The sequence below is a fragment of the Myotis nattereri genome (assembly GCF_964212035.1).
Source record: "Myotis nattereri genome assembly, chromosome: 12".
NCBI classification, from domain to species: Eukaryota; Metazoa; Chordata; class Mammalia; order Chiroptera; family Vespertilionidae; genus Myotis; species Myotis nattereri.
In genome coordinates, this window is record NC_138087.1 from 79,704,859 (window position 1) to 79,717,992 (window position 13,134).

At 48.8% G+C, this 13,134-nt stretch overlaps 1 protein-coding gene across 1 annotated transcript in view; it reads right to left on the reverse strand.

The window, feature by feature from the left end:
- The window catches only part of RAPGEF1 (Rap guanine nucleotide exchange factor 1), a gene marked incomplete at its 5' end in the record, with an annotated part of 143,593 nt that overhangs the window by 54,109 nt on the left and 76,350 nt on the right, over positions 1 to 13,134 (reverse strand). The window contains 2 exons of the mRNA XM_081103177.1: positions 4,485 to 4,598; positions 5,101 to 5,240. Coding sequence (XP_080959303.1) covers positions 4,485 to 4,598; positions 5,101 to 5,240 — 254 coding nt within the window. The remainder of the gene's footprint in view (positions 1 to 4,484; positions 4,599 to 5,100; positions 5,241 to 13,134) is intronic.

The following is a 13,134-nucleotide window of genomic DNA, read 5'->3' on the forward strand; positions in this document are numbered from 1 at the left end:
TGCAGAGACTCCTGAAATCCCTTCCCGGAAGAGACTGCTGGCCGGAGGCCTCCTCCGCCACCCTGACACAGCACACTGACCTTGTGAAGTGCAGCGAGGACTGAACTGCCGATGCTGTAGGAATGGGAGAGAGCTGACAGCTAAGTCCCAGGGCACTTATCTATCCAGTAAATCTAATCACGACACCCAGGCCTTTCCAGGATCCCGGGGGCTGTGTGAGACTGGTTGGAGGCCTTGTGTTCACACCCATTCTCCCAGAACTCCGCACAAGATTCCTACATTCAACCCAGAGACGCAGCCCCCTCCCAAAGAAGTGCCGGGCTCTCCCTCCGAAGGACCTGGAGACCCCGGGTTAGAAGGGGTGGAGCTGGGGTGAAAGTGTGTAAAAGCGGAGCAGACAGACACGACCCCATCACAGCTCGAGCAGCGAGTGCGGCTGGCACTCCTGGTCCCGCTGCCCTGCTCCTGAGGAAAGCCCACCTCAGAGGACGAGAAAACAGCCCTGCGCCTCCCGGGGTCAGGGTCCCACGCAATCCTCCCCTGGACTGCGGTGCCTGCGGTCCGCGCAGCGGGTGGCACACCTGGTGATTCCTTTCTCTAGACCGGCCCCAGCGTCAGTGGACCAGGGCCCAGCCACCTGGCAGGGGAAGGGAAATCAAGGCTAACCTATGAAACAGACAAATCCCCAAGCAGACCATCTACTCAAGTAGAACTGATGACACGTCAATGTGAATGCAGAGTGGCCTGTAGGAGGAGACACCACCTGTGGCCTCTCTGAGGTCCAGGGAAGACAGACAGAAAGCAACCGTGGGCAAGAGGGTAATTTCTAGAAAAAGTTGATTTCAACAATAATCTGTAAACAGATAATTAAATAATATATACTAAAAAGTGATGACTCTGACTGCCTCTTTTTCTCTAAAATGATGGAGAACGTCATTTCAAATAAAAAATTCAATAGTGGAGGCACTTATTTAGTGGGAATATCAACAGAAAAACATATAAATGGGATCAAGAAGTCAATAGGGCCTTTAGTCAGACGATTGTCAAAGGTCCGATTTAATTTCTCTCAATGGGTACTTCCCAAGGCGTTCTGTGGACACGAAGACAGAATTCTCCATGGGGAGAGGGAGCACCCCGAGTCCCGCCATCGAGCCTCTCTGCCCTTTCTCCAAGCCTCTCTTTACTTTTTTAAAAAAAAAAAAAATTTATTGATTTTTTTTACAGAGAGGAAGGGTGAGGGGTAGAGAGTTAGAAACATCGATGAGAGAGAAACATCGATCAGCTGCCTCCTGCACACCCCCTACTGGGGATGTGCCCGCAACCAAGGTACATGCCCTTGACTGGAATCGAACCTGGGACCCTTCAGTCCGCAGGCCAACGCTCTATCCACTGAGCCAAACAGGTCAGGGCCAAGCCTCTCTTTTCACTCCAACATACCTGTTTATTTACTGCCTCTTCCCAGAGGCTGGGCACTTGCTTCCCTACCTCAGGACAAGAGCTGCCTGCTTCACCGCCCCCACCAGGGCCTCAGGAACCCGAGTGTGAAGGAATCAAGGCACCTGGGGACACCAAATGTGCCTGGAATCATGGCTGGCCAGCCTCGCTAGAGGACTGTGACCACAGCCCTGGCCATCTCAGATCAGGACGTGGGAGGAGCCCGCCACAATGAAATGTGGGGAGGAAGCAGGAGACACTTCAAGAGGTTTGCTGGGGAGCATGGGGCTGCCCTGAAGCCAGGAGCCATCCAAAAGGGGCCAGGCACTTCAGAGCAAAAAGAACTTTCCCATCCTTTGTAGGAAGATCAAATGAGCTCGCAAAGAGCCGGGCACCCTGGGCTCCTAATGAAGGAGTGACAACTTAGCAGAATCAGGTTTCCTCCATTAACTTCCCGGCAAATTCCACTCCCAGATTAAAGGCCTCTGAGCACTGTATTCCCCTCGCCCTGCAGCTGTCAACTGGCTTCTTGCAAAAAAGCAGTCAGTCAGGGAGTGCCAATGGGCTCTAGGTGAGCACTCCCTACAAGCAGGACCCTGAGGCGTGGCTTTGCTGGAGCTCCCAGCCCAGAACCTCCGTGGGCAGACGCATCCTCCTGCGGTGCCTGCCATGGGGGACGGGTACCACCATCGCCCAACAAACCTGGCAACTACAGGAGGGCAGCGGTGCTGCGGAGGGCATCCGAAGCCACCACTGGGCTTGGGACCAGTGGGCTCCAGGCTCCTCATCCGCACAAGGGGGAGGAGAATTCCTGCCCTGGGGATCAAGAGGTTGGTGTGCATATGGAATGAGAATGAGAATGAGAATGCATATGGAAATATTTCATAACATTTAAGGGAAAAACAGATTTGATGGGGGAAAACTTGGGCCAGACTCCCAACTCTCTGTATATTAGGAATAATAAAAATGTTTGCACATGGTTATAGTGAGGAGTAAATAAGACAGCATGTAAAATCACCCAGGACAGAGGCCGTCCAGCAGCTGCAGATGAATCTGAGTGTATGTATCAACCCCGAGCTGCAACTTCCCATGTATTTAAACAGGAAAGCCATGCATATAAACTGCAATAACAAGGCAATGTATATGGAAATATTCCCTAAGTACTGAGAGCTAATAAGTAATAAATAATTAATGTAATAAATGTCAGACTTATTGTAAGATTTCTCTGACAGTCTTCCAAGTTCACACACTCTGGCAGCTTCCCAACACGTCCAGTCCTGTCTTACACAACAGCCGTACTCACGCTGTCTCATGCAGGTGACCTGGGGCAGAGCAGAGTAGTAACAGCCCTTCTTAAAGGGCGGCGATCAAAAGCCGAGCAACATCCCTCCTTCGGTAAAGATCACACCGCCGCTCCCCGCTACAGACAGGGTTTCCGCTGCCCTGCACTGGCGTTCTGGGGTGGGTGATTCTTTGTCTGGGAGCTGGGGGCTGTGCTACGCACTGAGGGATGTTTATCAGCATCCCAGGCCTCTTCCCACCCGATCCTGTAGCTCCTGCTTCGCCTTCCTAGTTGTGACAACCAAACACGTCTCCAAACATTGCCCAATGTGCCCTGGAGTTTACAGGAAGCCCCGCTAAGTGAAGGGCACTTTAGCATGCAATCTCTCCCCCGTCCCCCCACCCCCCATGACCTCTCTTGAAATAAGGAAGAAAGGGGAGGGAATTCCAAGAACTGAGTGGCTGAAGCAGTCTCTTATCGGAGCTCACTGGGAGAACACAGTTGTGAGTAAATCATTTTACCCTGTGCTGCCTGGACCAGTGTTAGACGACACGGACACACTGCCTGGACTTCAGGAAGAAATTCAGCTCCAAGAGGCTGCTACACAGAGCGTCATAAAAAATAATTGGTGCGGACCAAATCTACTTTATTCCTCTTCTTCAATCTGGAATTTGGATCAATCTGGCAAACACTCAACATTTCACGCTTACTCTTCAGCCTCCTGTTGTTAACAGATGGGGCAGGAAAAAGGATTGTTCAACAAAAGACTTAGATTTAAGACCTTTATTTCCTCCACTTTTAACTAGGATTTTAAGGTATTTTGCTGAACATGAAAACAAAAATAGATACACTGGCAAATTCAAGAATGATGTGTTTACATAGCAGGGCAGGGCTTTGCCAGTGGCGCTGAACTGATGATGGCCGTGGGCCCTGGCAATCACAGAGGATTAAGGACCTACTAGTATTTGTCCACAAGCCTTGTTTTTAGTTCAAATTGCTAAAATTGATTTTGTTTTTATGTTTAGTTATGTGTGGGGTTAACATTTACGTTTGAGAGATATTGAAATATAAACTCTGGCTTCCATAAACAGGAAAGGCGGCACCTCGAGTTTTGACTCAGATGTCAGACAACCTTGTTCAAATCTCAGCTCCACCACCCTCTCTGTGCGCCTTTCACCAAACATTTAATATCTCTACAGCCTCAGCTTCCTTTTCTGCAAAGTCAGCCTCCACCTCCCAGGGTTGTTCTGAGGGTTAAGCAAGAGAACAAGAGTGAAGCACTCTGCATGGGGCTAAGGAAAGGTTGATAAATGTCAGTGGCCCAAAGCAGCCTGGCTCTCAGAGCACTTGGGTCTGTGGCTGCTGCACCAACCAGTCTGACAGCACCAGACACTTTAGGCGCACTTCCTTTCCTTTGCGATTCAGAGCATCTTAGCAGCTCAAGGGAAGAACAGCTGAGCTCGACAGGTGAGATCACTCACTTCCTCCAGAACCCGCTGGGCCCAAGCAGCACACCCAAACCAGCCCCAGAGAGGATCCCCGAGCTGTCACCATGGAAGACTGCACTCTCTCCAAAGACCAGGGGGGCTTGGATAAACTTACTTTTACCCAAAGTCCCTTGGACTATTTTCTGAACAATTAAGCCCACAGTTGCCACCCAATTGAACACAATGATACTGTAATAGATGTTTTTCCATCCCCAAAACCATGGGCCAGGATTCTGCAGTAGAAGGCAAGGCAACCCCAATGTTCTTAACATCACACTGACCTTCTGCCTTTGAGACCTGGAAGCCACAGCACTGGTGGACATAAATTCTACTGCCTGCTGCTCCAGATCCAAGGGGAGAGGGTAGCCCTCTGGTAGAAATCTGTCTGTTGCCTCCTGGAAGAGAGGAAACCTGGATTCCTACAGAGCTTGAAATGGCCGTTTTAGGCTGAAGAAGGGGTTGATGAAATCAACAGCTATGTCAACACATCTGCTTGACTGGCCCTGCTGAGGTGACTAATGCTTGAGGACACCTCTGGTGTCAAGGATTGTGCATGTCTCAGAGCAAGGACGTTCTGGACATCACAAACGTCCCCGAGTGTGTGGGGCTCTCTAGGGCAGGGAGGCAGCACCTTGAATGTGAACATGATGCATTGAGCTGTTTTAAGTGCCCAGAGATGGCACATCTGGAAAAGGAGAACTGTTCTAGCCACTGAGCTCGACTCTGATTGACATGAGAAACACTCACACCCTACAGGCTCCCATGTCACAAGAGCGCGGGGGCCCCTGCAGCGTGGAACACTGTGCAGCAGGTGTCCGTGCCGGAGCTCAGTCCCCGGGCGGCGTGCAGGACGCACACGCTCACTGCCGAAGCAGAGCGGCGCCAGAGGCAGCTTACTTTGCTCACAGGCTTCTCCAGAGTCTTCACAGACACGTCGGCCGGTTTTCCCTTCTTGGATGGCGTTCTCTTGATTTTGGGCGAGTGGAATTTGTCCATCAGCTTCATGGTGAAGGAGGAGAGATGAGAACGCTGGGAGTCTGGAAACAAAGAGGGTGCCGACTGTTAGAGGCAGGTGGGAACTTCACGCACCTTTCGTGGACATGAGCATCGTCTCAACGCGAATCTTCCCCCCAGCTGTTCAGAGCTACAAAGGAGAGGAATAGGGACCCATAAAACAATTCTGACAACATGTTTCAATATTCGCATTTTCCGTCTCTAGAGTAGGTTGTTTAGATCTGTGGAAGTCAAAGTCAGTCGAAATAAGTAGGGAAAAAGAATTGGCAAATATTCCCAAGTGTCCTTATGGAGTCTGTATGATGATCTAACCAAAGTTCGAGCAAGCTGGCCAAGGAGAATGAACACCAAAGCAGACTCACAAAAGTATAGGAGGCATGAACTAGAGAGAAAGGCCCTTTTTAATCAACCTCTTCCCTCATCTTTTGGTTCAGGAGCTGCAACAAGTGACAGGGGCAAGGCCTCAGAGTTGGCAGTGAGGCTGAAATAGAAGTAAGGTGTTCAAAACCCTCTGGGACACAGTGAAAGCCGGGGTGCTTTTTTCCTGAGATCAGGAACAAGACTGGGGTGTCCGTCCCTCTCACTCCTATTGGATGTTATACTCCAGTATTCCAGTTAAAGCCATCCAGATTGGGAAGGAAGATATAAGACTATCTCTATTTATAGATCATATGATCTTGTATGTGGAAGATCCCAAGCAAGCCACTAAAAAATTATTAGTACTAAGACATAAATTCAGTAAGGTCACGGGACATAAGATTAATATACAAAAATCAAATTCATTTTTATACAGTAGCAATGCATATTCCAAAATGAAATTTTAAAAAGCTTCCATTTACAATATCATCAAAAAGAATAAAATACTTAGGCATAAATTTAACGTAAGAAATACAAGACTTACACACTGAAAACTACTAAACATTGTTGAAAGACATTAGAGACAATCTAAATAAAAGGAAAGACAGCCCATGTTCATAAACCAAAAGACTTAATATTGTTAAAATGCCAAACACCACAAATTAATCTACAGATTCAATATAATCCTTATTAGAAACCCAGCTGGCTATTTGGGGGTGGGTGGGTAGGTTGGGGGCAGAAATTAGCAATCTAATCCTAATATTAATATGGAAATACAAGGGTCTCAGAATAGCCAAAACAATCTTGAAAAAGAAGAATAAAGTCAGAGGATTCACACTTCCTGATTTCAAGACTTACTACTACGAAGTTAGAGAAATCAAGACAGCATGGTACTGGCATAAGCAGAGGCATGTAGAACAACAGAACTAATTGAGAATCCAGAAATAATCCCATGTGTCTATGGCCAATTGATTTTTGATAAGGATGTCAACACCATACAATGAGGGAATTAGTATTCTTTCAACAAATGGTGCTAGGACAACTGGATATTCACATACAAAAGAATGAGTTTGGGCCCTTACCTCACACCATACACAAAAGTGAACTCAAAATGGATTAAAGACCTAAATTAAGAGTTAAAACTATAAACTCTTAGAAGAAAACATAGGGATTCAAAGTAGGTAAACTGAGGTGGTGTGATTTCTCCAGCTCCCCTCTGCCCTGTTCTTCCCCACCCAAGCTGGGTGGGGCCTCTATACAGTTTATACTTCCTTCTTTACACTTCAAAATGAGGTGACTGATCTAATCATTCATGTGCTCGTTAAAAGAGTGAGCTTTGTAGGCACACTGTTTGGGTTAAAATAGTTCAAAGTCACTTCTCTAAGTCTGAAGTTTCCTTGTCTGGAAAATGGCACTGATAACACCATTCTTGAGATGGCTAATGTGATGCAGATTAAATGAGAGGCTGCCAGTAGACACGGCCAGGCACCTGCTCAGTGCAGGGAGCTAACCTAACATGGTTTGGGTGAGTAGCAAGGCTGATGGAGCTCTGAGCGCTGATTTTACCAACTGCCTGCAGAAGTTGCATCAAGCTATGCTACTGTCCTGCACACTTACACATGGCCTGAGGAATGGAGGGCCTTACAAATGCCGTCCTCTTCCTCCAGCACTGACCAGAGGTCTCATCGGCCCTCACTTGTTAATCTGTTTCCCACCCTGTGCCTCCTCCTGCGCTGCGCCCGTTGCACTCCCCCTGCTGCTGGTCTCAGCAGCCTAAAGTCACAGCACATCCTTCTCCAGGTAGGTTCCAAGTCAGATGGGAGGTTAGAGCAATGTACTAACCTGTGACTTCCTCCCTGGCAAGTAAGACTGGAAGCAGGGCAAAGAACAACACACACAAATGGGGAAGTCTAGGCAGGATGCATGATTTCTTTGGTTTGCTTTGGTGGTCAAAGGTCTTCAGAGACATGGGCTGGGTGAGCCCATGTCCCAACTCCTCCAGCCTGCTACCCCGCATTGCTATATGGGCAGGCATGGGGCTGAGGTGCTGGCCAGATTTACATCTGTGCCATCACAACCACGGGCAAACCAGGGTAGGCAAGCAAGGTGTGGAGGCCCCAAAATTCCTCTCAGGTTCGTCCTGCACCTGCAGGGCTGGTTCTGATCACCACCGAGGACCAACTAAGGGCATCTCCCCCTGAGAGCAAACTGAACTCAGGCACAGCACTCCCTCTGCTCTGCCAGCGACAGCCCCAAGTTCTGTCTTGGGCACAGCTGGGATTCAACATCAGCATTTAAATAAAGTGCTGGGTCTACCAATAAATCTCTCCTCCGAGTACGTGACAGCCTCCCAACAGCCAGCTGTCGCACATGACATGACACCGCAAGTGGAGAAAGCAGGTTCTCTGTAATGACACCAACCCCCTCAGCTCTGGAACCAAGGACCGCACGAACCAGGGCAGATTCTAACTTGGAGGTTGCTTGTCACCTTTTCCTTGAAATAATGGGTTAGCAACACAGGTTACAGGTGACCTTGCAAGGTCATTCAAGCTGTGCCTCTGAGAGATGATAAAGCACAATGACCAGTGACAGCAGGTGGAAGAAAGCAACAGGGGCAGCTCTCTCAGGGTTATCCTGCACACACAGCAAGACACACACACACACACAGCAAGACACACACACACACACAGCAAGACACACACACACACACACACACACACACACACACACACACTGGCCGCCCCTCCTCCCACGTCCCTCACGCACATCAGCCATCTGGGGCAGTGTGCCAGGTAAGCCTCCCCAACCACTCTCATGTCATCCCCTGACTATTCCCTTAGGAAGTTGCACTACAGATTCTGTGTATGTGTGTCTTTGGAGATTTTTTAGCACTGAAATCAAAACAAAATTTTGGAAGATTTCATACGTACATATGCAGATGCTCCTTGACTTAGGATTGGGTTGCATCCCAATAAACCCAACAACAGATCCCCAGGATTCTGACTTTTGTGCTTATCCCTTCCTTTTTGTGACAGTTTGTCTCTAAGTATAGCTTAATGTGTAAGCCTGTGAGCTTCGCATACATGGTAGCAGATTGTAAATATTCTTATGCTCCCGTGTTTCCCTCTCCGGTAGGCCTGACAGTTGCCCTGCGGAAGCAGAGGTAAATGCTTTCATTCTTGGTGCTGTGCTGCCCTGTGTCCCGTAAGACCAGCTTTACCTCTCCGCTCTCCTGCCAGCGGGCAATTGTTTCCAACTTTCTAAACAGCGCTACCCTGAACATCCACACGTGCCATCGGAACATGTGTAAGTTTTCTCTGACCAGAATTGCTGGATGATAGAGCACATACTGCATTTAACTTTATGGATTCTCCACTTGGGTGTCCACTCTGTGGTCCCACTAGCAAGGGGCCCGTGGCTCCACACCCACCAACATGTGGGATTGCCAGACTCGCACACTTCCACACGGCATGCTAACCAAAGGAAACGGAAGCCGCGTCACAGGAAAATGCCACCAGCCGGTGTCTCACTGTGACCTATCAGATCTGTGAGAGCGACTTCAAAGGCCACTGACAGAACTTAAGAAAACGAAGCCAGACTCACGCAGTGGCATTTACACCGCCGAAGGTCGTGAGCTCCCAATGACTAACCCATCTGCTGCTCATTTCTTCCAGAGAGTGTGGCTTCACAATTTGTGTAGAAATGGTTATGAGAACAGGCATTTCCTGGGGCAACCATCCCAGGCCTTCAGATGCACGGCCTCTACCAGAGAGAAGGAGAATGGCTGGAGGGGAGGCATTAGCTCACAGAATCAGGTCTCAACCAAAACCACACCAAAGCCAACCAAGTCCGCCCCAAGTAGCCTGCCAGGTGTCAGCGTTTGGTGCGTACATTTTCAGCTTGCCCCTGGGCCAGGCTTAACAACCATCCCTGCCCGCAGCTGACAAATGTGCAATCAACTGGCCTTTCAAATGTCACTTGTGGCAGCAGCTGGGATCCCAACTTAGCACTGGTTTCTGTCGGGGCTCAATTTCACCCTGGATGGGGGTCAGGGTCACGGTGGACAACACTCTGGCAGTGCCCATCTTGATAAACGCCACACTGTCAGTTCCTCATCTCCTACAGCATCCCGGGCACAGAGGTGTGCAAAGCTGGCAAGGACTCCATCTCTCCAACCCCACTCACCTAACCCATACCCACTCTCTCAAATGCATAAAAGGACAACCAGAGAGCAGAAGTGAGGACATTAGGAAGAACCTTTTTAAACACAAGGATTTCAGATTTTCACTTATCTAGAATTTGCTGACTAATGTAAAGATAAAAACGAGAGGAGGGCTGAATGGGTCATGGGCATGGCAGGCGCACGCAGGCTTTGGAGTCGGGCAGTCTGTGTTTTAACCTGAGCTCAGCCACGTACTTGGACACTTTTTGCCTTTCTGAGCCGAAGGTTCCTCATCTCCAGAACAAGCGTAACCTCGCGACCCAGGAGGACTCCAGGTGGTCCTGTATGAAAGCACTGAGCCAAGGGCCTGATAGAGCAAATGCTCAATAAGTAACAGCCACCACTGGTATTTGATGACACTGCCAGGCTTCTGCCAACACTTAATAAGGCAAAAGCTAAACATACTCCCAGCCTAGCAGAAGGAAAGCAACCTGATGTTTCATTTCCCCCATCAGCTTCCATATTAAAAGGCCCCGTCTTACTCAACACAGAGCTACTCATGTTAACACAGAAGGAAAATCGTAGCGGAGTTTTGCAACACCAAAGGCTCTTCCTCCTGACCTGAAATCCGTCCTATTGTCCACTTGCTCAGGAAGGCTCTGAGCACTGTGGCTCCGCTGTGGGTGCCGATGGAAACACTAAGTGTATTTCTCTTTTCTTTTTCAGCAACAAATGTAAAACCACCTCATTATAAAAATTCAAGCCCTACAAAAATACGTAACATAGAAAGTGAAAATCCTCATAGCTGCACATATGGCAAAGCTGAAGTATTTTTTCCCCTTACCAACACGCTGCAGGCATGCCTCCATGCGAGCACAGTGAGGGCTGAATGACCCGGCCGAAAGGCAGACCACACACATCATACCAGGCCCCCGATGGATGGTTTCTCGCCTGCTCTTCAAACAAGGCTGCACTGACCCACGCCTCTGCTGACCTCCCTGGGCACCCATACAGTGAGACAGTCTCCTAGAAATGGAATTGTTAGGTCAAAGGTCCGAGCATTAAAACCCGGTAAGATCTCACCAGCTGCAGTGAGCTGGATGCAGGCCAGCGCCCAAGAGTGAGGCTCGGGGTGCAGGCCAAGGAGGTGGCGAGCTGGGAAGAGGCCAGGCCCCGGGCCCTGCCACCCACAGAAGACACCAGGCTTCACCTTGGATTTGAGCTCACTCTGAAAGAGCCATCATCTTTGTTCTACTTGCTTAACTGGTAAGAATGTAAAAGATTCAGAATTGAATAGACATTTCAGAAAAGATGATATCCAAGTGGCTAATAAACAGATGACAAGGTACTTAATTCCATCTGTCATCAGGAAATAAGAAATTGAAAGCATAAAGTGACACCACTACACGCACACTGGGACGGATCTTAAAAACAAGGAGCACTAAGTGTGGGCGAGGGTGAAGAGCAAGGGCGCTCTCCACGCTCCGCAGTGCACATACGCTCCCCAGGCTCGCGATGCCACGGCTGGGTACACAGCCGGAGAAAGGCCCCTGCGAGCTCATCCTGCGACACGTGCCAGGAGAGTGGAAGCAGCACCACCCAGGCGCCTGTGGCCAGGAGAGGGGAAAGGTGGCAGCTTCAACACGCCGTGGAATACCGTGCAGCGGGGCAATGAATAATCGAAGAGGAATGACGCCGAAACCGGTTTTGCTCAGTGGATAGAGCGTCGGCCTGCGGACTGAGAGGTCCCGGGTTCGATTCCGGTCAAGGGCATGTACTTGGGTTGCGGGCATATCCCCAGTAGGAGATGTGCAGGAGGCAGCTGATCGATGATTCTCTCTCATCGATGTTTCTAACTCTCTATCTCTCTCCCTTCCTCTCTGTAAAAAATCAATAAAATATATTTAAAAAAAAAAAAAAAGAAGAGGAATGACTCTCACAAATGCAGAAAGAATCCAGACACAGAAAATATATGTTGTATGATTCCAATTATACAGGTACAACAACAGGCAAAATTCACCTCTGATTTTAGGAGTCATGGTAGTGGTATGCCCTAGCCAGTTTGGCTCAGTGGATAGAGCGTCAGCCTACAGACAAAGGGTCCCGGGCACATACCTCGGTTACAGGCTCCTCCCCAGCCCGGGCCCTGGTCGAGGCACGTGCAGGAGGCAACCAATTGATGTGTTTCTCTCACATCAGTATTTCTCTCTGTCTTTCCTTCTCTCTTCTACCCTCTCTAGAAATCAATGGAAAAATATTCTCGGGTGATAATTAAAAAAAAAAAAAAAAGGTAGTGGTTATGTGTGAGGGTGGATGGTAACTGGCAGGGGACATAGGGAGAGCTATGGTCCGTTTCTTGATTGGACTGTGTTACACTGGTGGTTCCATCTGTGAAAATTCTGCAAGCTGCACACTTATGAGAGATGTGATAAGGACTTTTCTGATACATGGCATATCCAACAATAAAAGTTGAAATAAGCTAGACACAAAGGTAAAAAATTCTTCTAAAAAAGAGCCCACATAATTTTCACGAGTCAGATGAAGAAAATCCTATCCCCTGAAATGAACAATGCATTGTACCTGCTCCTTGCTTTCCTAGAGTCTTCTCAACCCAGCTCCCAGAGTGATCTTATAAAATGCCAGTCCTGTTCTGTTGCCCTGCTGCTCGAAGCCTCCTGTGGCACCCATCCTCACTGAGAAAAAGCCCACCCTTCAGAGGTCTGCAGGCCCTACAGATCTGTACCCTGCGCGTGGCACTTTCAACCCCACCCACCAGCCCCACACCCCTTTGAGAGTGAGCCCATCCACAAGAAACCTGCGCGCTGATGGCCCCTCAGGGGAAGGCCTGGCAGTGCAGAGTGGCTATGACTGGATGGGCAATGTAGTCTAATCCTGGGACTCGGGAATTAGGAAGCTAATCTGGCCCTTAGAGCAAATTTCATCCTTTAACCAGGCCTTTAGCAGCTACCAAGGTAATATTTTGGTTCTCATCTCTCGTCTTTTTTCCCAACTTTCCGAATTCAGAGCAGAAAAGGGGTTCTATTCATGGGTCCCTGAGATCCTGATGACAATCAGCTCTTACTCATTTTGGAAGCTGGCACTTAGCCCAATAACTGGCATGGTGAAAATAAATACTTACGTGCTTGTTAGTGAACAGAGAATTAACGGAGAGATTCTGTAATGACTGACAACGGCTACATTCAACCACTCCACAGAGCGCGGAGAGCGACGGAGATGGGATGCTTTATGGTTTATTATGATTCTCCAAGCAGTGCCAACACACGAGTCACAGACAACTCAATCAAGAAGTTTCTCTGGTGGGTGCTCCGGTTTGGGTTACCTGGGGTCACAGAATGCTTGTTGTCTAAGCTACTTCCAAGGGACAGACAAGAGAAAAA